Source organism: Aythya marila (genome assembly GCF_965140915.1).
Source record: "Aythya marila genome assembly, chromosome: 10".
Taxonomy (NCBI): domain Eukaryota; kingdom Metazoa; phylum Chordata; class Aves; order Anseriformes; family Anatidae; genus Aythya; species Aythya marila.
Window position 1 is genome coordinate 19,751,635 of NC_139051.1, and position 26,810 is coordinate 19,778,444.

The 26,810-nt window shown below is 39.6% G+C and overlaps 1 protein-coding gene across 3 annotated transcripts in view; it reads right to left on the reverse strand.

Moving 5' to 3' along the window:
• Positions 1-423: 423 nt before the first annotated feature.
• FGD3 (FYVE, RhoGEF and PH domain containing 3) overlaps positions 424-26,810 on the reverse strand; it is a 109,997-nt gene continuing 83,610 nt past the window's right edge. For 2 of the 3 annotated variants that reach the window (XM_082768213.1, XM_082768215.1), the window contains 10 exons: positions 25,761-25,907; positions 25,114-25,206; positions 24,568-24,647; positions 24,154-24,184; positions 23,521-23,622; positions 18,957-19,019; positions 12,408-12,530; positions 10,367-10,519; positions 7,285-7,425; positions 424-1,841 (listed from right to left, as the gene is read on the reverse strand). In XM_082768213.1, the coding sequence (XP_082624339.1) occupies positions 1,617-1,841; positions 7,285-7,425; positions 10,367-10,519; positions 12,408-12,530; positions 18,957-19,019; positions 23,521-23,622; positions 24,154-24,184; positions 24,568-24,647; positions 25,114-25,206; positions 25,761-25,907 (1,158 nt within the window). In that variant the 3' untranslated portion in view covers positions 424-1,616. Of the gene's footprint in view, positions 1,842-7,284; positions 7,426-8,936; positions 9,649-10,366; positions 10,520-12,407; positions 12,531-18,956; positions 19,020-23,520; positions 23,623-24,153; positions 24,185-24,567; positions 24,648-25,113; positions 25,207-25,760; positions 25,908-26,810 lie in introns of those variants that run through there. The other variant, XM_082768214.1, reaches the window with a different exon arrangement.

Below are 26,810 nucleotides of genomic sequence, written 5' to 3' on the forward strand. Positions count from 1 at the left end.
GAAGGAAACTCAGGGGAAGAAATAACAGGCTGGAACAAATTCCTTCTGATAACCTCTATCATAAAAATTACTTTGCAGGAAACTTTTTTCATGCTAACACTGATTGGAGTGGATAGAGGTTGGGAGTACAGGCAAGATGTAAACCATATGATATCTTACCAGTAGCTAATTAAATACATGGCTTCTAACTTTTTAGCATCAAGGACTTTACGTATGTAACTTATTATGTCTATGTCTTAAAATCAAAACAAACAAACAAAAAACCAAACAAATCCTTTTCTGTAGGTAAGAAACATACTCACTGATGCAGATCACTAATTTTCAACAATCCTAACAATTCTGGCTTTATGGAGCAGCTCTTTCTTTCTACCAATATCACAAAATGTAGAAAGCTGAAGAGGAAACAAAAGTTAAACCAAACCATTTAAAAATCATAGCACTGTGACAGATTTTATTTCATTTTTATCAGAACTACATGCTTGCTACCACTAGGAACAGACATTCCTTTTTTTTTTTTTTTTTTTTTCTTTTTCTATTTTTTTAAACCTGTATTAAATGTTGACCTAGAGCTTGCTGTGCCTTGGAGATCTGGCTCAGGAGTTAACTGCATGATTTTTTATTTAAATAGATAAGCACTTAAGTTTGAAAATTAGACAAATACAGGTGAACAGGAAAATTAAATTACAAATTCAGTTCATACAAATATCTCATTCTATGCACTAAATCCTGTTAATTAGCTCAGATCTTTTAAAAATTCTTAAAATACTTATGAAACATTATTTACAAATTATATAAATAAATCCTAGGTCTCTTTTAAATTAACCAGTACAACAACAAAAAAGTCACCTTTTTGTACTGTGTGTACTAAAAATGTTCTTGTTTATTGATCATTTCCCAGTTGGCAGTATAAAACATTTGTTCACTTACATTAAAATGGGTTCAAATAGAAGTAAGGAAGGTATTGGTTTCAAAAGAAAACAAAACAATATTATAAATGCTTAAAATCAATGAGGCTTCTTAATGTTCTTTCCTGCACAGTTTGCAGTCATTTTTAGAAGTCCCATCTACAGTATTTGTCTTGTGAACAGGTCATCTCAAAATAGCAGAGACAAAGTTTTAGCCAAAGAAAATATTCAGTACATTGCTCACACTTCACAAAGACCTTTTTACCAGGAGGAAAAGGACAGAGAACGGAATGTCAGTGGCCAGCACAAGCCTTTACAACATTTAACTTAAAAGGCAGCATTTATAGAACTAATCACAGACTATACACATCCTGCACTGAACAGCAATCAAAAAGACTGGAAAATATACATTTAGGAAAACAAGAGACCAATGGTTTTCCATTGCCTTTGATAAAATTAATGCTTTTCTCCTTGTCTTTTGTTTCAAAACCAGCATCAACATCACCAACAACTACAACTACCTTTTCCTTTAACATAATATATGCCAGATAACTACTGTACGTGAGAAATGTACAATAAAAGGAGAGAAACCACTGAATTTCCTATGCAGACACATGAAAATATAAAGCCATACAGATTCCAAAGTGCCATGAATACCAAATTCAAGTGATGGTTTATAGCATGTATGAAAGAAACTAAATGGAACTTGCTCTATGGGTTGCTGAGCCCTTCAGCTGTATCTTCAGTTTCCCCTTTGGCTGCTTTGGAGAGAATTTCCATCCATTTCAGCTGCAGTTCTTCATCTTCTGCACTGAAATATATAGTTTGCTGGGACTGGCAAAGCTTAAAGACGTGCTTCACTTCAAACTTCTCACCAGAACCTGGAAAACTGACTTCGTATCCAGGCAGAGGAATGGGACGTGGACCCCGTCCATCCTAAAAGAAGAAGAAAGAGCAAATGTAAACACCCAGCACCAAATCATATTAAAAATGGGAGGACCAGGGGCACACTGCCCTACCCCCACGGCGTGGTTACCAGGCACATGCTTGACATTATCAGCCTCAGGGCAGGCAGCTGCACCACAGCTCCCCGGGAAGCAGTGCCTCCCTGCGTGCCACTCACTGGTACCTACCCTGTGCTACACTCCAAGTCTGACATCCCTGCTCACGCAGCTACCCCCACCAGGTTTCAGCAGTTGGGGTACGACAGTTTACACGTCTCACCATGACTGATAACTGTGTACCTCTACCAATTCTGAGACAAGTGCTGTTACAAACTCCAGCACAGATCAGTCCTCTGGGGCCTTTGGGGCATGCACAAGTGCACACTTGTGCAGACACACTTAAGTGAGCACATGAACGCATGCACATTCTGTTTCTGGTTCAATTCTGCAGCTTAGAAAACAGATAAGAGGAGGTACTGACTGCTTAACCTAAAGCAATAAAAGGAAATGACTTAGCAGGTTTTTATTCTTATTTAATGGATTCTCTTCTGCAGCAAGAATACAGGTCCAGCAGTGACATGACTGGGGGTTTTCACAGAACTTTGTATTTTTTACATGTTTGCTTCTTCTAAAAACCTTTGTATTAGGGTACAGGCAATCAGGTCCAGGTGAGAACAGCTCAATGCAGCCCCTCTGGGCTTTTTGGTTAAATATCTTTTAACTGTCTTTTAACTGATAGGTTTGGTTAAAAGAATACAAATAAGCAGAGCTGGACACTGAGAGCCGCAAAGAAAACTACCAGGAAAGAGACTTGGAAATAAAAGAGAATTTCAGATCTTAAATCAATTGGTGAGACTTCTCAGAAGGTCTTGGGTTATTTATGATCCCTTTCAGTGCTGTCAAGGGAAGTCAAAGCTCAGATTTTCTGACATCCTTTAAAGGCCAGATTAACTCACAGATGTAGGGAGCGATACAGCTCTCTAACAGTCACATCCTGAGCATAAAAGCTCTCCTCTTCTAAGCTCCAAAGAGAGGTGTACTTTGACAGTCTGTGTCATGACCAAGGAGGTGGAGAGCAAGCAACTTGTTTCAAATGATGCCAGCATTTTTAAAGGTGGGTCCCCAAGCTGAAGTCCACACCAGACAGATAGCAAACATCTGTAATGAAAGCTTCGGAATGGCTCACATCAATGTGAACAGACTGTGCAACTAAAGGGGCAAAAAAGCAGACAGTCTAAAATGTATGTATGTGATCTATTAAATTAATATAGGTTTCCTGATTATTAATTGATTGATTGTTAATGTTGCACAAAAATGCTAGGCCCATCTGCTTGAAGACCAAGTGTTATTCGAGGAGATTTATGGCAGCTTTGCATCAAACACTGAAGAATTCAGTTTGTCTTAAGTGCAGTTTGTTGTGTAAAAACATCATAAAGTTTCTAGATCCTGACAGCACAGCCACATCCATACAAACAGGGAGGTCTTGCACATGCAGCAGTTAAGACCTGGCACATACAGAATAGCTCCAGGCCTGGATGCACGGCAGCACTAAAGCAAGACAGTATGGGACTGGTGGGCACAAAATGCAAAGAGCACATGCAAGCTCTGTCACGCCTGCTCTGCTGATCCCGTATTTAGGTTGTAGGATATAGACAATAAGACTTGTCGCATGGAAAATTAGAGACTGCCCATGACAGTGAAAAATGGTATCATTTGTAGCCAAGAAGTGCAGCATAAGAGCAAGCTGCTGTTTGAATGGTATATGTCACACCTACTCAGTATGTGCAGATGCACAAATTAAACAGACTGCCTTTGGTCTTGCTTCCTCCCTTTCCTTAACACGATGCGTTTGTGACTTTCTATATACCTGTCTGATCCAAAAGGAAGGGACTGAAATAATTTCTGGCAAGGTGCACTGTCAGATAAAGACGCACATAACGATGTGCAAGTTAGTCAGTGCTCTGGAGCCAGCTGGACATTTTACAGGGGCAGAATGAGAAGCTCCAGGAGGATTTGGGGAAAGACAGAGTGATTTCCATAAAACCAGCCAGTCCTAAGCTTGAGGTAGTCTTTGCTTATAAGCACACTCGTATAATCCTACTCAGATAAACATGACAAACTGCTGCACAAATGAGTTTCAGTCTCATTTTATCTGTCTGAGGATTGGTATGATTTCCATACCTAAATAAGCTGTGAATTTCATCCTCATGCATAAAGCCTTGTACACAACTTAAACTGTGAACACTCAGGAAATGAATTCATTCTCCTGGAACAAGCATCTAAAGCAAAAGAGCAGTTTTCTTGCTCTTGCTATTTTAAAGCCTGAGAGGCATACTGCTATTTGCACTGGAATCCCTTCCCCAGCCTACAGGATGACTGCTGTCAGGGCCATTACTGCATCAGGAGTTCCGGATTTGGCTCAGTTTATTCCTCCTTCCCAAAAGGTTGCTATTAAAGACAATCCCACAACCTTCAAAGGCAAAACTCCTGGGGTCATCCTTCACTTGATCTGTGTTTCAAGACCTTTAATGCCATTGTTGGCAGCATTACTCCCAAAAGAAACTTTTTTTTTTTTTTAAGGCAAGGAAATGCTCCCTCTTCCCCCCCCTTTTTTAAAACCTTTTCAGAAGGAAAACTTTTGCAGCAGATATTCTGTTTGTTCAGCAATGACAAGCCCTGTATTTAGATGCTCCATATGCTGGGAACAATTTGCTACCGCCAACTCCTAAGAAGGATAACAGTTTTGCTTTCCCAGGAAATGGCCTGTGCTTCTCTCGGGTGGGCTGTGTATGCTATTCAGCAACTAGAACTAACAAATCTGTGAAAAAATTAGTATTTCACATACCTCAAAAAACCCTTCAGAAGATAAGTTCTGTATCACAGTAATAAATTATCTCATGCTTTTCATTTCTGTTGTGCTCTCAGCCACCATGCCTCTTTGCAGGCTCAAGGTTTGCTAGATGCCACGAGGCTGCTGTATAAAACAGAACACCTGGGAAAATACGGCTCAAATATGCAGATGGTTCCCAACTGACGGCAGACACTCAGCCATGAGGAGGGAAGCTCTGGGAGAGCTTTTTCTAAGAAATCTAGTGTATTCCATGTAAATTGGAACTAACAGGAACATTAGGTTAATATAAAAGAACCGAGTTTGCTTCATACTTTTTTTCTTTCAGTTGGATGATAACTGAAGAAAGCATGGGAATGGCAGACCCCAAAGAAGGGACTCATTTTTGTTGTTTATGGTCTCAGCCTGCAACTGTTGATTCCTGGTAGTAAATCCAGGCTTGGTTATTGAATGTAAGACAGATTAACCTTGTCCTTTATGCTTTCTTGCTGCTTTATTGGGTGATTTATCTCACATCTGAAATAGCTGAAGACAGTAACCACTAAATTTAACTGTCATAAAATTGACAATTGGTGTCAAAGACACCCCTTCCCCTAAAATATGGCATCTTACTGATAATACCAAAAGAAGCTCAAGATCAAATTTGGCTGGACATGAAGCAAAGCACAGAGCAGCTGAAGCACAGAAGTTCCTCCAGCTTTCAACCCTGGCTTTGCATGACTGGCAGGAGGGGGCCTGGACGATTCAGCATAATTCTGCTTGCACTAAAAATAACCGTTTCATGTCCCATGGGTTATTACTTATGCTGTCTTGAGACAGTCATCTGAGCACTAGGAGAAATTCTCTTTCTAGGTCATACCATCATAAGAGATGTTGCTTTCCTGTGACTTCTAGTTCCAGCCATCTCTGCTCCTGAGGGAGGAAGGCCCAAGAATTTACACCTCTCTCCCTCTGTTCTTGCCCTCCTTCCCCAAGCTTGCCTGTGGATAGGATAACTGAATGTATTCAAGAAACACGTGAGAGGTCTGAGAACGGATTTACCTTAATACCTGCTGCAGCCAGGACGCCGTTCAATTCCGGCCCTGCCATTAGGCCTCACATCACTATATGATACTCTCCAAGATCCCACAAGACATTCTGGCTCGGTTTACATGGGACATGGGGCTTGCACTGGCGCTTTGCTGAGGCATAATTTTCACATCAATTGCAAAGTTTCGCAGTGAAGCCATTCTCTCTGCTTTACTTTTTAAAGCTTTTTTGTTTCCCTAGACTGACTCCACAGAGATCTGAAAATTGGTCTTGTTGCATTAGTTTTAGTGTTTTGTCTGAGGCAGCTTGCCTTTTCAACTTGTAATTTCAGTCATGCATCTCCTGGTGACTAGAAGGGAAGCCAGGCAGCTCACTGCCCATGGGATAAGTTGGAAGCTTACCCAGCGAGGGCTTTGAATACCAGATGAAGCCAAGTGGGCTGCGTCTGGAGCTCTAAATTCTAGCTTTCAGCTTCCTGAGTACTATGCTTAAAACATTACACATACTTGTTCAAAACCAGAGGTGTTCTTTCTGACAAGAAGCAAAACACAGTTCTGAGGACAACATGTACTTCTTGCAGAATAATTGCTATAGGGTAAATTTTAATTTTGAATAGCTTTATAAAATCATGGGAAGTATTTATTTCCCAGACTGTTCCCAGCTACAGCCATACAAAATGACATTAGTAAGAAGAAAACCTTTCATATCATTACAGTTACAGCAGGGGAGGCTGAATTTGGCCCTCATTATCTCTTCGACCCCATCCAGGGGATGAAACAAAGCTGCATATAAACATTTCAAAAGTCAAGTATAAAATTGGAGGTGGGGGATCTCATGTAAGTGTTGTCATTCTACATCTTCAGGACTAAGGAAGCACGATTTGAATCTCGGTCTTGGACTTTACTTAACTTTAATCACACGCAAATGCTAGTTAGCTGCAACTGTGCACTTAATTTTTTAACTAAAAAAATAAAAAAAACCTTTCTACAGTAATTGTTTCAAGTAAAGATGAAACCACAATGGTATGACAAGAAGCTTTAGCCAAACTCAACCCCCTTTTTCAGGATGAAAGAACATCTACATTTCCACAAATTCCTCTGCCCTCAACCCAGAACTAGAATAGTCTTAATTAAAAATAAATAAATAAATAAGCTTGAACCAGCAATTGTGACATTTAGGGTTACTTCACAGCTCTGTAGATTTTACAGGTAAGTGCTTTCCCTAAAGGAAAGGTAATAAAACCTTTTTGAACACACTTGTCTGAAACCTCTGGAAAACAAAACATTACCAAAATTAATGATCCTTGCTTTGTTCTTCATTGTTAATAAATAAAAAATAAAATAATTTAAAAAAAGCTGTGAGTTTGAACATTTGCTCAGAACTGTATCAGCAGCAACTATAGGTAAGAAGGAAATCTGAAATCTCTGAGGCTTTGTGCTAAACTCAGAATACCAAGTTGATTTTTTGTTGTTGAGACCAAGTGAAATCCTTTGACCTATTTCTCAGCTAAATTTACATGTTTTTTGCTGTCTGATAACCCCCGTGAACGTCACTGTACCTGGGTAATTCCTTGAAGATACAGAACAAGAGGTTCGGTCTTGGGGATGGTCACCCACATTTTGTACCAGGTCTTCCCTTTTTCAAGGAACTGGAGGTAGCTACTGAAGACGCTATTTTCAGCTGCTAATAAGCTTTGCTTCTGGATGAAGAAAAAAAAAAGGAGAGCTGTTCCCATTCATGTTTACATGGACAGAATACTTAGAATCAAATACAAAACAGAGCTCAGCTAAGTTGTCTAGAGTTAAAAGATACTGAAGGACAAATGCCGGATAGCTTATGACTGAACAAAAGTTTAATCATCACTATATACCATCAAGAAACAGCAGAATTCCACGTAACAGAGACAGATGCTGAATGACTGTTCCCAGTGGACAGAAAGTTAAATTCTACCTCCACAAAGTACATTGAGAATGGCAATTAAGATGACACTGCTAGTTTCTTGCTTAGCGAAGTAGGCTGGGAGATGATTTGAAATTAACGAAAAAGGTGCCTCAGAATGAGAGAGCCTCATGTATGTACGGGGATGCTACTGCTGCAAGTCTGGGTGGAACACAGCTCTACCAGCAGTGGGAAAGGAACATGAGCCTGGAAACAGAGAAACAGTTATTGCCCAGAACCCGCTCCACAGAGTGCCGGTCTTCCACAAGCCCACTTCTGGAACCCACTGCTCAGCCAGCAGCAGTCACTTGGCATGCCTGAAGCAAGAATTTGGGGAAAGGAGAGAGCAAACGGTGCCTCTCTACATTTTAGCCTTACTTTGTTGTCAATGTATTTAATTCATTCTTTCTGAAGCACTGTGCCAAGTGCTCTGTGCCTGCTTTAGTTTATTATTGCAGGATAGACAGGGGAAATATCTGGAATTTGGAATAAAAACTGAGCAGGCCAGACTGAAAAGTGAAGCAGTATGCAAATACTCGTGTTTCTGTCATTCACATCTTTGCAGTACTGGTATTAACAGACACTTGTGCATGGCTGCAGAGACATAAGCCAAATCAGAGAGCTCTATGGCAAAAAAAGATGGAATAAATTGTGGCTTTCGATAGAAAGCAAAGAAAAAGAAAATTCCTGTTCACATTAGACTTTACACAGAGGTCTCCTGGGGATTTCTGCTAATAACTTTTGAAAAGTGGCAGTCTCCTCAGCTGCTATTAAGCTTGTTATGAAAGTTTGATGTAAAGAGGAGGGAAAGAAGAAGACTGGCTCTGATCTTTTTCTTTTTTTTTTTTCTTTTTTTTTTTTATATACCTACTTTCTTGCATTTTACCTGATCCTCTGAAGATTTAGCACAAGGCTAGAAGCCTGAGAATACAAGGGAAAAAAATACTCTTTTTCCTTTGTTTTTTACAGCTTTCTGCTGTAATCTGCTTTCTGAAGTAGAGCCATAGGTCACGTTTCACTGGTTTGCTTTTTGGCTTTTCAGATTAACAGAGCTCTCTGCTGGGTAGGTGTAGGTTTTCACTTTACTGGCAAACAGCACCACTGAAACAATGCTAGAAAGTTTATAGTGAGATACCACAGACTATCCTGAAGCACATTAAAGTGCTCTTCACCTACAAGCATAGCTGTATTGTATACACAAAGTTTTTGATGGTACAAAGCTCTGGATCCAGAATCTTCTCCATGCTTTGTGGACACATTATTTTATGGAAGAGCAATGCACGCTTGTAGCTCTATTCCAGTTTGTATTTCTGAGATTCTTGATGTTTTGTGGGGTACAAAGCTGACAAAGCACTTGAGCAGCAGAATTCACTTTGGCACAGTGCTGGTGTAGTTTTTACCACTGTGGTAACTTCCAGGACATTTAGTAGCCCGGAAATAAATACGACATTCTGGGAAGCCCAAGGAGAAGGGCCAAGAAAGCTTTATTTGGGGAAACATTTATTGCAGGAGTTCTGGACATGCACTGGCAGGTTTGTATTTCTTGCACAGAGTCTCGCTCTTTCCCATGTAGTTTGTTTCTCTTGAGGAAGTCGAACAAGGCTGGAAGGCAGTCTGGAGGCTATGCGGGGTTGCTTCCAGAAAGAGGTTTTTCAGAGTTAGGTGTTTTTCAGTAAAGGTTGCAATAGTTCACTGATTTTCTATGCAGCGTTCAAAGCAGGACAGTACGTGTCGGCATATCAGGGAGAAGGATGGTTCACGATGATGTTAAGTTCTCTTAGCATTTCAGTGGCTCCTTCCAGAATCTGATACGGCTCAAGAAGATAAAACTCTGTGGGTCCACTTTCAACTGAAATCAATGGCCTCTTTTACGCATGCAGTGATTTCTGGCTGTATTTCACAGGTGAAATAAATAAAAGGCTTTTCCTCAAGATGGCCCACGAAAAGCATGTCATGTAATGGTACTCAGAGCTCTGCCTGTAGTCTAAAAAAAGCATTGGTAAGAGAAGGTTCAGTTGTTGTGGGTGAGGATAAAACGAATGAATTTGCCAATAAGTTCCTTGTTCTTGTAAAAAAAGGGTAAGTTATGTTGCTATCATGGTATAAAGCTTGGTGACATCTGCAGCACTTGTGAAGCAGTAGCTTACACAGCATAATTTATAGAAGTTGCATCTTGGAGAAAACAGTCTGCATTATAGCAGGGTTGAGGGTGTTTTGGTGAATCCTGATAGTCTTTCAGAAGGATCCCATGTTTTTGCACAACCAGGTAAGAAAGACTAGTTCCAATGATATTTTGGCAGGAATGTAAAACTATCTTCTATATGGAGTTAAAACCAAAATCTTATTTTGCCAACAGTTCATGTGAACAATTCAAGGTTGGAAATACACCATAATGAAAAGTATCCAGAAGTTCTTCCTATTTTTCATTACTTTGAAATTTGAAGCTTAGCTGCAAAGCCCACATGAATCTGTGCATAATAAACATCCTACGATGAACGCTCCCAGTCACAAACAGAATTCAGTTTACATGCACACTCAATACAAGTTACAAGCTAGAGGATCAGATATCATCATGGAAAAAAAAAAGATAACCAGACAGTTTATTGTAAAAACATTTAAATAATAATATTATTAATAGTAGTAATGGTAATAGACTTGCAAGGGCAGCTAGCACACCAAAAGTTTCTAAGTAAATACCATACCTCTGCAGCTTGTCTTTTCTTTTGTTCTCCTACTGTTTCCACTCCAGGGCTGCATGGGCTTGCTGGTAGCTGCAGAAAACACTCTTTACACACTCGATTATGACGGCTATTATCTGCAAGTGGTTTAAACTCTGAGCATTTTGCGCAGATCACCTGCATCAGAAAGATGATGCATTATTAAAACATAGTATTTCTTATTCATACTCCAAATAAAAGTGAGTTGCAGAATGGATGTTATTGAAATAAAATCCTGAAAACTATTGTAAACATAAGATAAAGTGACCAATCTAATATTTACTTTATTTACCTCCATTAAGAATTAACCTCGTAAGTGATCTTGTGCTGTGTACCAATTTCTTAATAAAGAAAGCAAATGCCTAATGGGAAGTACTTTATAATTAACTTTATGAGTCATAAAGGGTTTGGTTTACAAAGTAGTGTTTTTCAATGTCAGACTATAAGATGGTCTAGAAGGGACTGTTTTTTGGAGTAAAGGCGGCTTACACTTCTTCATTAGTCAGGTAGTTCAACCTGAAAGAACTGAGGCATCCAAAATCTACTATTTTAAGAATGTAGTCCAATATACTATCCATTAAAAATTGTCTGATGCTAAATTAACAGCTTTAGATTCCAACAGCATCCAAGGAAACATCAGTCCCATGACACCAGTGCCTGTGAAGAGTGATGGATCTGCAGCTCTGGAATCTGCTTCCACACTTAAAATCTGACTCCGGCACTTGCTGTTGCACAGCTGCTCCAAGGACAGAAACTGTCCCCTAGGGTGCAATACAGGGGCACTCGGATGGATTCAGCATCTATTCAGAATTTGCTGTATAATAACACACCACAAATGCCCTTTGGTTACAAGTATATGTTACTATATGCTTCACTGCAAGACATTAATTACTGTATGAAGGTAATTGCCTTAATTTGGCAAGTGTTAAGCAAAGTACTGCTCTGCCAAGTTATATAAACAAAAGCAAGCTGACATTTTAGAAACATAAATTGCCTCAAGAAAAGACTATCAACTTCTTTCATTTGTATGCTATTGCCATGTCAGAAAATATTGCATAACCAACAACTGTTTAAAAATAAATTATTAATAATGTAATTATTATCCCTCTGTCCATAGGGGAAAATAGTTATTTCATTTCTGTAATTATATTCAGCTTTACAGTGGAACATTTTTAAACATTCAGAAACATAGCATGATTTTAGCAATTATTTTTAAGAAAAAATTACTCCAGGGTAATTTTATTTCGATTGCTGAGACTGAGTTTTTTGAACATCTTAGCAGCACATTTAGATCTCCTTTCAGTGAGATTGGAAAATTTATCTCCACTTCCCAAATAAATGATGGCATTTAAATAACATTATTCTGTACTAGTTACATGGGAAACACCGAACCATGAAACTCAAGTCACAGAAGGAAGGTTTTAAGTTGTATTACAGAAATCAATCTCATCTTGGCTGTGGCTGCCATTTTCAGACAAATCTGAGAATTAAACTGTCAGTCAATGGCACCGAGAAAAGGTGGCTAAATGCCTTTTGTAAGCTGGCCCTGATTCTCCAGGACTAATTTTTTCAAGCACAAGGATACCTCTTTGGAAGAAACAACGCTTATTAGTTCTGCTTTAGGGAAAGAAGAGACCATCCATCTTTAATATTGTATGTTCAGCTATTCATCCTAGGAAGAACTCGTATGAAGCAGGGCCATTGGAAGGTCATTTTGTTTCTGTAAAGAGAATATGGTGGACAACCCCACTCCAAATACATGCACATCCCCAGGGAATGCACCACCTATCCTTTTAACCACTGATGCAGTATATGTCCATAAAACAGCACAGACTAGGCCACTTGAAAACAGCACCAGACATTTGCCTTTTTTTACTTGGTACCCCAGGGATAAAGTAACTGGAAAGATCTGCTCTGTCAACAGTCTGCCACAAACATGTTTTAAGTCCTGCACTGAAAAAATAAAAATTCTCTTCAATGCTCTCTGCAGAAGAAACTAAAATCCTCAATGCATTCTGAAACTTACCGCCCCGCACTGCTTGCAGTGGTGCCGTCGTTTAGTGATGGAGTTGAAGCTTTCACTGCAGCTCTTGCAAGCCTGCTTCTCCTTGTCTCGCTTGGATTTGGAAGATTTCCTACAGGAATCACTCTGAAATGAAAAGTACATACATGTGATTAAAAAGAAAAAATCTCAGAACAATTCCTAGAGCTCTCATTGACAAAGCAAAGACCACCTTTGGGTTTCACACCATTCCAATCATTTTAGAAAAGAATTTGTGTTAACTCTGCTAGTGTCCTACCTAAGGTTAGAATGGAAGTGCAGTTTCAGCCATCGGGTGTTTCTGGTGTGGCATTATGTGGTTTCTGATCGTTAGAATTAATTCTCCAGGTCCCTCTCTGCTCGTGTGTGTCCTTATAGCCACTGAGCTACTCCATCTCACACTCCACTGATCAGGAGCACCGGGACATGGCAACATGGGCTTTCCAAAAAGAGCTTTCCTTCTGGAACTCTCTTCCTCCCTGGTGCAATGTGATTTGGTTAAGGTAAATGCTGCTGACCTTGTGCACACACTGAAAGCTTCTGCTCCCATGTAGAAAGATTTGGGAAAAGCAGTTTGACTGCGGAAATGAACAGTGCTGGTAGAAGACCTTTTGCACCACCCCATTTCAAATGCTTACTTAATTTAGGAGTTTTCCAGCCCGCAAAGAAATAAATCTGTTAAGGAAAAAAGGGACACCTGCACCAGGGGCCTGCTATCAACTGCTCTCTGCAAGGACTCTCAGCTGCCTGGATAGCCAAGCAAGACTTGCCGCTTTAGCTCTGCACCTAAGCCAGTACATAAAGTCACTAGGTATGAGTAAATAAATCCAAATGTATAATTTTCTGATAAACTGAAGATTATCCACGTGCCAATGTACAGGTCATAAAAATACAGCTTCCTCTGTACCTTAAAGCGAACCCCTGTTGCTGTTTTGTTTAATAGATAAATGCCATTTCTCCTTCCTAGCCAGGACAGCTACACGGAAGGGCGCAGCAGTTCCCCGAAGCAAGCCTTTGGAACCCGCAGCCTGACAGCACCTGCAGGGAGATCCAAGCCCACCAGAGGTGCTGCACCATGCTCTGGTACAGCTCTTGCACGAGAACAAGTCTGAAAACTCCCTCCATTTTCATGTGCTTGACACAAGCTACTGGAATGGAAACATTTCCTCTAATTTGAAAAAAAATAAATCTGAAAGTCAGGTGAAGATTAAGCCCATTACATACCTCTATGGACTCGCTGACAACCATCCCTTCCCTTCGAGGCACGCACACTAAGTGACAAAGTCCACTTGAGAGAGAAAATTGGTTCAACAAATTTCCCTTCCTCCAAGTCTTTATTTAACACAAGGGTGCAGGCACATGGGGTGGGAGGAAAGGCAGCCGCAATTACAATTAGCAGAGGCTGCTCATGGATCTCCAGGCAAGTGCTACCAGAAATCCTGTCATTTTCCCTAAGATCTCACCTTAGGGGTTACAATTCACCTGCAGAAGTCACTAATACATATTTCAAGGACAATTCAAACGCCAGATTTTATAAGCTGTACCAGTCACTGCACAGTGCAGCGGTGTAGCTGGACCAAAGCCACCAGCACTGCAAGCCCAGAGAATTCAGTTCCACCAAAGCAGAAAGGTGAGGGCAGGAGCTTCATTTCGTGTCTCAGGGGCACTTCAGCAGGGAGAAAGTAGGCTGTGATCTTGAAAATAAGGGGTGGTTGAGAAAGTGCAGCCACATCCCAGAGAAAAGTCTTGCAAGCCAGAAGCGTGATGACAAAACCAAGTTGCAGGGGCCTACGAGCTGACTGCTGCACAGCCTTCCTTCAGTGCCCCATACTCCACCCGCAGGCTCTCAGTCACCTTCCCTCCTTTTCCCAGATGACTGCTGTAAAGCTTCCAGCCAGGAGAAAACTGAGTCGCCTTTCGCTTCCTTCAGACCAACCCCTCTCTTTCTTTCATTCTTCTTCACCTTTGCCTTTCCCTCATCCCCAAGTATCCCCCAAGCATCGCATTCTCCATTCTGCAAATCACCGATTTCCCTTCTCTTGAATTTAAATTATTATTTCTGAAGGATGGGGAGATGGAGACAGGTCTGGAGGCACCACTCCTACACCTTCCAGCCCCTTGGCCTCTCTGCCCTGACATTCCCCGGGTCCAGAGGACAGCACAGTATCTTTCTGCAGAGCGATTGAAACCACCCTGGCTTGTAATAGCATTACGCAATGAAACCACAACTAATCACTTCTAATTGCATTGGATGTTTTCATTTTTACTATCTTTTCTACAGCTGCAATAGCAACCTCTAGAACTTTTATGCAGCTATGTAGGATGTTTTGCATTCGGCTCGGTGAAGCACAGCCACACAGCACTGTTCATTCAGGACAATCACACGGCCCCCACATTCAGACATACATATTAATTCATAGAATCATAGAATCGTTCAGCAGAACAAAATGCCTGCAAATCCAAGTCCTCCCCCACACACAAGCAAAGGGAAGTATTTCACTTTTCTTGTAAAAGAACCAGATGCAACCAGTACAACATTGAATTACGACAACTGAACAATGCCTTGGATGAATCACTGGCAAAAACGTTCCCTTCAGACTTTATTCGATGTCTCCAAGTAAGGGAAACAATTAGGGCAACTTCATCTACTTTTACTGATCGGCAGCAACCTACAAAGTAACGCTTTCTGCTTGCATCACATCTGTTAATTACTAATCCATGTCTTATTCTGATTTTGATGATAAAACTATTAAATTTTTCAACCAAACTTTATTTCCTCCCACTGACCAGGGGTGGATTCCCCTTCAGTTGTCAGATGAGAGCACTGCATCACTGGCCAACCTTATTTTTTGCCTTTTCTTACAAGAGGAATTTGAATATAGAATAAGAAGTCTTTCAATTCGCATGTTAACAACAATTTCATTCCTGTTATTGGAACTGCAAGAGCATAGATGAAGGCACCATTTGAGCTTGTAAGCTGGTATTAGAAGATAATCATTAAGAACGATAAACAAAAATCTGTTTTTGGCTTTTGATGGATACCTTCACATGCCTGCAAAGTAAAAATGCTGAAGCTCCTCTAGTATGAACTGAAGGCTGCTTTACATGTAAATCGGTTCATTTTATTCAGCAGGAATACCCATCAGCACACCCACGCATGTGTCTCTAACACAGATAAGACTCAAGTTGAATACTTCCTCTCAGGGACCTTGTATTTGACTGCCCCATTACTGTGGAGCAGTCTGGACAGTGTTCACTTGCATGGGTTCATACGTGACCCATGTATCTGAAAAAGGAAAGAAAGCTGAGAAGCTATTATATTAGGCTTGATTTACGTTATGACAGTTACACAATGAGCTTTTATTTTAGACAGATATATTTTGACTCATGCTATGACACACAGCAATTTTTTAATATTAATTTCACTAATCAAAAAAAAATAAAAATGCCCCATATGAAGAGCTCTCTAAGCGTTTGATAAATACCACAATGTTTCCTAACATTTCTCAACATTATGACAATGCAGTAAGAATAAAAGAGTTTGAACCACTGCTATTGCAGCTGCAGGAAAGATAATAAAAATGAAAACATATTTTCTTTACAACTTGGCAAATTGTAATAAGCAATTCTAGAAGAAAGAAAGAAAAGTCGAATAACATATTATGTTATTCAACTGCTGACACTGGGAAAGAAGAAAGATTCCTGTGAAATGCATGGGCTTTGCTGAACAGGCAGTCCAGCCATCCCACCCAGTGATGGCTCAGGAAGTTTACACTGCCACGTCCTGTCACTATATTCCTTCTGAACAGAAAAGTTTTTGTAGAAAAGAAGGAAATGCATTGTAATTCACAAACCCTGTTCAACAATAGACAGTCACTTCGCAACCGTGTCTGTCCTTTATTACTCAAGCCACATTATCTACTGCTGATGTGTGTTGAGAGGGAAGCTCATACAAAACTGCCCTAGCCTCAAATGGCGTATCTTGATATTAATGTACTTGAGTAATTGTCACACTCCTCATCTTTCTTGTGTTACCCAGTCCTGGTTTGAAGTTAAAAAAATAAAAATAAAAAATAAAAAATACATGTATGAAATCTATTCGGAGCCAGAATCTAAAACAGCCTCTTTCAGACTGGGCTGTTCTGAGCACTAATTTGCTTTTACTCTACAGCTGCATCAAGCTCTAAATCTTAATAAATGTTTTCCTCAAACTTCAGAATTCTGGTGAGAACACAACATATACCCCAGTGCCATGAACAACTCATGCCTAGGGCTAAATGCTTGCAAGGTCAAGGCCTGTGGCTGGAGTGCTTAGGAAAACAGACAGCACTTCATGAGCGTGATGTGGGCAAGTAGGGAAGAAACACCAAAGAGCTCATACGAACAGCAAGAAACACAGCAGGCTCAGCAGACTCTGTTATTTATTCCTCGCTATGTATTCAAATTTGTTTGGGCCAACAGCTAGCCTCAAAGCTGTACACACAATATATACACAGGCAGATACACGAACACCAATGCTGTTTCAGACCTTATTATTTTTATATATGCTCATGCAGCTGAGTACTTTCTAGTTAAAAGTTACTTATTTTCAGACACCCACGGTGGGGCAGACCATAAACAGGTTCTTCTGGAAATGCTGAACATATCTATGAGAAATTCAGTTATATTACATACTGTATTTCAGACTTTGCAATGCAACAGAAGTGTTTAGTGTTTCCCTACATACCAACGTCACTACATGCAAGGCACCCTTCCAATGGGTTGTACTTTTCTCATTTAGTTCCATAGGAGCCATATGAGCCGTGCTAGCAGTGCACCACAGCAAACAGTTACCACAATATTGTGCAACAAGCAGATTATACTTCCTGCATTGTTTTTATTGTCTTGTTAATGTTAACGGGCCACACTAAGAGCAAATCCCAGCAGATTGTTCGGTACACTCAGCAGAACCACAGGAAGGAGACAGCAGTTTGCTGACCACCACTACCACCAAGTGGTTTGCAAGTGGAAGCTGTTAAGTACAGAGTGTACTTGCTCGTGCTTTCACCGAGATATTATTAAAAGGACACCATCATTAAAAATTAATATTTTTCTAAAGCTGCAACTAACATCCGAACTCATTGCTCATGCTGATGTTACCCGTTTGCTACAAGAAAATAGCAGAATTAGATCCCCAAACCAACACTACTCAATTCTATATATATATATATATATATATATATTATTTTTTTTTAACTTTGGAATTTTTGTTTAACTCAATTTTTATCTTTATTTCAGTAATTATTTTTTCTGTAAATGCACAACAAAAAAATACTTAATGATGTGCTATGCAAATCATTGACACAAATACCTATAATTAGCTAGAAGGATCTAAATATATGTTGTCTAGCTACAACTAAAACTTGTTTACTGTAAGAAACTTAAGAGCAACAGAAATTTTTATGTGCTTGTTTTTAAATACTTTTTAAACCATTTTTTCCCACTAAGTAGCTACCTCACTATAGCATCTGCAACTCAAGGAACAGGGCCACTAAGCATGAAACTGACTATAAATAAAAATAAATTGCTTAGGGAAAACAGAAGTGTGAACAAACAATAAATAGCAATGAATACACTAATTATAAACACTGATTTTTAATAAACTCTTGTTAGTACAGGTCAGGTTGCTGGCTTGTTTAACAGAGTTTCATTGATACTTTGTAAATTCTGCCAGTAGGTCACAGTCTTGGAGAGAGATTTGGTAGAGCTCCTAAGTGACTCCAAGCTAATACATAACATCCTGCAGTTCTCATATCTCATCAGTTGTTTTTTTAATTTGTTTGCTTTTTGTAAACTCAGCTGAACCTAAGACATTTCCTGAAAATCTGTTTTTCTCAGATGATATTTCACAAGGAAGAAATAAGAATATTAAAAAAAAAAAAAAAAAAGACCTTATTAAGGATGTAGATCCTTTTTTGAGGCAGTGCTGGTTTGACTCAGCAGCAATCACAGATGTTGTGAGAGCAAAATGAAATTTTTTTTTCACAGTATATTTTGCCTCTGCAGCAGCAAATCACTGGAAGGCCAGAGACATATGAAAGCACTAACTCCTTCTCTCTACTGGCAGAAACACAAAAAAATCACACTATAATTTGGTTCTGGAGTATAAATTCTGAGTTACATAATAGGACAATACTAACCAGTCAGGTTTTCTTGTCTCCCTTTGCTCTCCTCCACACAAGCCTTCAGTACAGCTCCTTATCAGAAATTGAAAAACACACCAGAACCCTGCAAAGGTAGCAATCAACTTCCCTTGATCTAGGTTCACCATTGGTGCTGCACATCCCTGGAGAAGGAGGATTTATGGACACTGGTGATGCAAACTCTGCAAGCAGCTGGGGCTCTAACCCAGACAAGAAGTTCAGGACAGCAGAGCTGCAGCAACAGACAGTGGAACATAAACTGAGGTAACTGAAGTACCTCTGATTCTTTCCTGCTACAAAAGGAACATAACCCTGCCTGCTCTACCACAAGTATTAGCTTCGAGTTACTTACCCCTCCAAATGCACCACTGCCATCTGCTCCTGGCATTGATTCCACCGAGCTAGTGCTTGCTATCTGAGGGAAACACAATGACAGAGCAAGTTCAACAGGGACATTCTTCCTAAAATATACAAAATGTCAAAAAAAAAAAAAAAAAGGAAAAGACATCATTTGCTTTTAGCCCCTCAGCTATTCACTCATGAACATCCATTAATTGCACATACACTCAGCCACTCTCAGATACTCAGCTGACCACGAAGTGGTGACTTCACAGTCAGCACGGAATTACCAAACCTGCCTCTCACTGAACTGTGTGCGGGTCCCACAGAAACACCACATAAAGCAAGCTGGCAGGTTTTGAACTTCACCACTTGTCTTCACCACAGCCAAGAGAGCAAGCACTAAGCGTAGTCAGTGGATTCTATGTAGGAAGAATATTTACTTCATTCAGATAGTACTCACGTAAGTTTTTCTTAACGTCTTACATGAAATATAAATGCTAATTGGCATCTCTATGTATTCAATACATAAACCCAAGGGCAAATAAACAAGCTTGTGTACACAAAAATGGCTACATCCTCAAACAAAACCCCTTTCATCTGCCACTAATTTACAGGGATCTTGTTAGTTTACAGGAGGTTCTCAAAATTACTCTTTACTCTCTCACTATACCCATAGATTGTTCTTCCTTTGCCAATCAAATATCTCTATTTTGAGCTTATCCAAATCTCCAGTACATTTTTGCACCCTATGGACAACAGCTTCCAGTTCCATGTCAGAGCAAAAAGATTTCTCCTCTGTTGCTAGAAATAACCTGAGCTGTAGCTTTGAGCAAGTAGCCAAGTTGAAGAGCTGTTCATTCTGTTATCTAGCTATATCTGTTTATAAACTAACACAATCAAGCGACTCTAGAGAATAAACAGGGAAAGCAAAAAGGCAGTGAGCACAAATGCAGCCTGGTCAAGGCAGGCAGCCCTGGGCAGGGCTGTAGCAGCCCATGAGCACTCCCGTGGGGAACACAGCACGCCCTCACTCCAGGTAATTGTACCTGCCTTGGTGAGAACCCAGAAACCCAAGGGTCTTGGGCATAATGCATTCACAAGTCCCATGGAAAGTGGTTTCTGTCAACTGGAATCCTGATCACCCCAGGTATTTAGATCACTGCCTAGTAGAAGTATGTGCTAACACATGGGGTTCAAGAAAGGTACTGAGCAGTGGGGAGAGCAAAGGGGGTCTGAAGGACCTGGAGAAAATCACTAGCAAGTTCAGAGAAAAGGGTGAATTTCTCTAGTTGCCTGTCCGGATCCCCATAGCCTCTTAGCCTTTATTTGGAAAGATATGCTAAAACAAAAGTACCCTCTGGTCTTAACCTGAAAAAGATTTCATAAGAGCTTCTCCAGCAGCACTGTACTAAGCTTCTGCATTCTCTCCCCAGGCACTCATCTGCTTTCAGTCTTACTCAGTTGGAATACTGCTGTTTGCTAACTACTGGGGTTTTCACCTCTATTTAAGTAAGCATTCTACTATATTTAACTAAGTATACTCATACATGAAAACTTATCTGACCGCAGCACACAAACACATTTTCTCAGAGCATTGACTGCTCTGGAAAGAAGCATATTCTCATAGAGGATGTGTTTTTATCTCCCTCCCTAGCAGAAAATGCAGACTTAGCCCTACCAATGAGAAACCCCCTTATATTCAACCCCCCCAACCACTCAACGTATTTAGGATTTGGTATGGAGGAAGATAGCTATTCTCATGTTTGTCAGAACTACCCCAAGGTGGTCAGAACTAGGGGTTACAGGGAGGAACAGGAAAAGGGCTGTGGACCTAACAGTGATTTAACAGCATTAAAAATCATGATTTAATCATGTTCATATCTCAGGGATGTCACTTCCACAGAGCTTGGCTCTCTGTAGAAAAGGTATTTTCCTAAATGCCAGCCTTCCCTATATCACAAGTCTCCACTCTTACGAGATCAAGCAGTGGTAAAACCAGTCCTGGAATATTTTTATATGGCTTTAAAAAAAAAAAAAAAAAGTTTAAAAAATCTTTCCCATAACCTTGAACTGCTGCAGTTGAAAATGGAGAGCAGAGAAATGAGTGTCCTCTTTCTGAAGGAATTAAGCCACAAAGGAACCCTGAAGCTTTCTGTAAAGGATTCCTTAAAAGATCACTGCTACAGTAACCCTGCAGGGGACTGACTGGCGCTGACACTGAATTATTCACCTCTTGACAGGTGGGAGTTTATTGCTATTCCTCTGACTTGCACTGTAGCAGTGTCCAAGCTGACAGTCTCACTGAGTTACACTTAGGCAAACCGAGGACGAGATGAACAGTAATCGTGAAATAAACAGAAAACGCACAGGGAAGAGAGAGAGCAAGGGGGTGACAGAGACATATTCCTTTCAGGGGCTTTAGGATTATTATTTTTAAGGGAAGTATTAATGAAAATAATATTAACAGAAACAACAATTGCTGTGTACTATTGTACAGAGATAATCTTAAGAATCAGGTCAAAATGTCAACCTCATTGTCAAATCCCTGCACCTACAAGAAACTGTAACTCTTCTGTTTGTGAATCACAAGTGAAGTATCAGCCCTTAATAACTGTATGAGATTATGTAAGTCAGCAGGGAAAACAAGAGCATGCTAAGAATCGCGTGCAAAGGCATGCAGCGAACGTACAACTGAAATTAATCATAAGCACTGAAACATACCAAATGTATGGCCAAGGACGGGAGAAAAGCAATTTGGCTATTTTTCTATAAGCTTATTAGAACCAGAGTCCCATTTCTAGTAGCTGTTACAGATCTAACTTGGAATCCATGAGAATAAATCCATTTCTTGACTCATGAGAGCAAAAAAAAAAAAAGGAAGATTGTCATTTTTTCCTCTGAAGCATACTGCCCAGATGATGAGATAAGTACAGTATATGCTGCTCACAGAAGCATATTGCTACTAAGTATGCTCTCAGTACTTGTCCAGTTTTCCTTACAGAATTACATTCATTTCTTTTTAACTGACAGTAATTTCTGGCACATTTAAGCCTTGACATCAGTTTTCAAAGCTGATTATCCAGATTATATTATGTCCTAAAAATACAGGTTAGCATTCTGACATAGAAGAAATTAACATACATACTGCATTCATATCACAGCCAGGAGATAAGCCAGACTTCTGTTCTGCCTCAGTTTTATGAACCAGTAGAGTATAACATGTGGCTACGCCACTGACACACAAGAAAAACAAAATGGAATTTATAAAGCAAGATAATAATCATGAAGTTGAACAGACACCATCTTAATTAGATAGAGAGAAGTACGCTTATTCATTCGCTTATTAGCAAAAGATTTTTTTTTCCTAATAGAGCACCCCAGTTCTGAAGGCAGCCATGAATCAGCTTAAGAATATAGAAACAACCTGATTGTTATCCCATTTTTTTTCAGAGTATTTTTAGCTGATGAATAGCTCATGATCAGTAAGAGATATAGCATGCTCTGAAAATGGATCATCCCTAGCCACTGTAAGTGACAGGATCATGGACTCTGGAGGTTGGTGAAGATCTCTGCTGTCAGTCTGTGACTAATGCTGGGATGAAAGGAATACCTAACAATATCTAACACCTCTCCTGAGCCCCCTGGGAAATCAGACAGATAAAAATCCAGCATTATATCACTGAGGCAGATGTGGGAAAGTAGAGGTTCCTATGGTTATTAGGTACAAAATAGAAGTTGGGGAGAGGAGTGGAAAGAACATAAAAAGATCTCCAAGTTTGATCTCTGCAGATAGACCCTCTCTCCCTGTGCCCCAAGATCTACAATGGTTGACCACAGATGACATCAACACAGGCAGCCCTGCAATGAATTCCCAACAATTTCCCTCTCCCAGGCCCTCTTCTCTTTAGCTTTTAAGCAAGTGACTGTGGCTTAGGTTATTACAACTTTCAAGTTGAATGAAGAGATATCATCATTATCCTCATGTGACAACTTCCAAAACAAAATTCGTAGCAGATACATGGAGTAATTCACTCCAGTATGACAGAAACAGAATAAACTTTCAAGAGTATTCTGCATATTTAGTTGAAGAGTGGAACCCTTCTGAAACAGGTTTATTATCCATAAGACAGTATTGTTATGATCCCTATAAAATGCATCAATTTCCTTTCAACTCCTTAGAACTTTTTCAATAATAATAAGAAAAAAAATTCAAAATCACATCTCTGAGGAGATGGGGAAAGGTAATGAAAAAGTCTCCCAGGCACACAAACATCATTCCAGACATCCAACCACTCATAACACTGAAGAACTACACCTGTTATGCTAAACGAGCCACTCATCTGGAAAACATGACTGATAGGTCTCTTGCACTGAACTACCCTGAGTAATTTATTCCATACCTGCATGGTTGAATAACTATGACTGATATGCATTTGAGAGCCAGAGAAATGGAGCTGGCTGTAATGTAAAAAATAAAATAAGGCTACTGTATTTTAAAGTCAGTTGTGTGAGTCTAGTTTAACTGTCGCTAAAACTGTTATAGCACAGAAAGGGAATGAAGCACTCAAACTTACTGATGAATCAGGAACATGGTCCTCATCTTGAGAAAAAGAGCTATTGAAAGCTCTAAATGTTTCACTGTTCTGTTTGTGCTTTTCAATTGTTGCTTGAATAACCTGAAACAAAAAATTCCAGCGAAGATGAGAAGTTTCACCAACGTCTTGGAAAAATTCATACTCAAAAACATTCAAAAATTCTCATAGGAAAATCCTTATGGTCATCATTTTAGTGAAAAACTTACATTTGTAGAGAAGAAATCAGAATTTTCAAACCTTAACTAAGAATGGTATTGTTATTTCAATACCATTAACTTAAAAACTAGGAATATTCTTAGTGTTTCTTACAAGTCAGACTTCAAGAATACACAAGGTAATCTCTAACTTTTCACTCTCTTCTTTCACTGCATTTGAGGACTGCAGGAAATGGGAAGCCATTCAAAGCCTCTTTTTGACCCACTCAAAGCGTGGTGGGTCAGTGGGACCCTGGCTGGAGCACTAGATTCTCCACAAACATCTTTTCCACATTGGACTACTCAGCTTCCTCACACAGCATCATCGATACAGAAACCCCTGAAAGATCATTTCAAAAACAGAAGGTGCTGACTGCATGGTGATTTCCACCCCCTATCATAATGTTTTTGTATTAACCTGAATCCATTCCCTCTTCTCCTCTTCTGTCCTGTTAAAACAAAAGAAAAATACAGAAAACATCAACATTACATTCTCAGTATTTTCATTAAATCCAATTGTTGACATCCTCATAGCTTAATATCCGTATAGATTTTAGCTTTGCTATCTATTTTATAATCACCATTAATTATTATTGACCTTAATTATTACCAAGTAACTGCCAAAAAAGTTTGAATTATTACTGCAGTGGAATCTGCAAGTACTATTGCAAACATCAACACACTGACATAGGACCAATGAACCGTCTTGCACATGTAAATGAACCATCTCAGTTTCTCAGCTTCTGTTTTAAAGCTACGTCATACTACCATAGCCATATATCCTAGATTTTAAATTTGTACATAATGTTCACCAACCTGAAAAGCACCATACCTGGCTTGCAATTCCAGTGATCTCTTTTTTCCTGTTATTGAAAATGTGTGAGCTACATTTTGCTTGGCAATTTCTTGGACCTGCAAAAAGATGTCAGCTTCTTACTAGTCTCCATCTTCTTTCAACCATTTTAATAACTTACAAATATAGTCATTCTTTGAAATGCTTAGTTGAAAGGATCACTCAGAATACAATACAAAGGTAGAAAAACCAAAGGAATTGTTTCCACAATTGCTCATCTCGCTACGAAAACCCTAAATCTGTATCTTTCCCCCTACAGCAGTATGGGAAAAAGGTGGCTCAGCTAGGTGACAAGGGAAGGTTTTCAATCAAAGAATGTACATCGTCACTAGTTTCTTACTCAACTTTGGATGATTATCTGATAATAATAAATCTAAAAAAAGACATCCAATGCTGTACTTTATAATTTTATTTTATTTCTATGTAAACATACAGTTCTATATTTTGGATTCAGAGGGGGTCTGACACTGTCTACTGTAGAAGCATATGTAAATATTAAGAATGGCAAAAAGAAGAGATACAAACCTGCAATCCTGCAATGTCCATCTTCTCTCGAACACTGAATTTCTGGCCTATCAGCCTCAGTTTTGGCACACAGTAAAGCACCATGCTGTTAAACTGTAACAAGGAAAGAATTTAAGTTTAGGGGTTACATATAGGACACAGCCTGTATTTTGACAGTTTAGGACTCTGGCGTGTCTCACTCTACGATGCAATTCTCAAAGAAATTTAATGAGTAGGTTGGACTTGCACATCATTGCTTGAAAGAAGTGGACAGATAGAAATATGTCAGCCTGCCACTTCCCCTTTCTCCACATCTCTCCCTTGGTACCAATTCAACTGCCTTCAGAGCAAGCGAGAGCTACTCTCTTGGTGCTGAAGAAACTGGCCATCTCATTCAGCAACGTGGGACTGCTGGAAATGCCCCTTTGGGGGCACTTCACAAAAATGCAGCCTCTGAAGAGGGAGATGGAAGGAGACCCCTTTAAGCCTGACAAGCCATTGGCAAAGGCACAAGCATGGAAGGAGGAAGTAAACCCTCAAGGGAAGAGCATCAAATGAAAACTGCTGCTCAGAGGAAGGAGTAGCATAGTTGGTGAAAGCTTTGGAAATGTATCACTTGTATGTATCACAGCACAACTCTGAAAATAAGAGAGCAACAAAAAACTCACCAGGAATAAATATCTATCCTGTGCTGTGCCGTTCTTCGCTGACAGTTTCTGAATGTGTCCTTCTTTAATGAGCTCATTAGCTGGGTTAACAATATCCTCTTCACCACCGAGTCGCTCATAGACTTCCAGAAGCTTGTGCATCTTTTCCTGCAAGTACAGAACCCCAGAAATTTAAATAAAAGATATTCCACTCGACCTATCACTCACAGTATCATTTTTTTGATGTGTAAATATCTAAAGAAAAAATAAGGAAAGAAAGCAGTCTTTCACTTCTGATACAGCTTTGCACTTTCAAAAAATAATGAGTACCTTTTCCATACTCTTCCCTCTCTTAGCCACTCATGATTCATATTTGGATTGTATCATTTTGATAGTATTTTGATATCAACATATTAGTATCAATCCATTTGATATTTTTAGATTTTCTTGTTCAATAACAACTACGTACCATTGGAAGAAATGTCATCAGGTCCACTACCAGGACTGGAAACCAGTATGTTAAACTCATTCCAAGGTTGCAGTTATTCATTCAGCTTCCAGTTAACACCTCAGACTAAGGTTTGTGCTACAGTAGGAACATTTCTCAGCTTCTGAGAAGTTTCACATTGTGCATTGTTGCTGACACAATGGCAGGTAGGTCTCATTCAGGAAGCACAGTCACATTCTGCATTTATAAGCAGAGTCTAGAACCTCAGCTCTTTGGGGAATGCTGCAGTCCTACCCAGGTGCCTCTGTGGCAAAAAGCAGCTAATGAAATAGGCTTAAATCAACTTAAAAACACAGTTCTAATATCATTCAAGTATCCTTATGTCTTTCTCAAAATTCTTTATAAAATGTTTACTCTTCCCCTTTCAGCAAAACAATGTTTACACTTAATATTAAGTCAACTAAATATTAAAGTCCCCCCTGTCCGTCCTGTGCAGCATTCAGATGGATAAAGGCAACCCACTTGCAGCTGCTATAATAAGTACTGCAGCAGCTTTAACAAGTCAAAATAAGAAAGGTGCATAAATCTTGCTACTGAGTTAGAGCATTTAGAAAGGTTTGGCT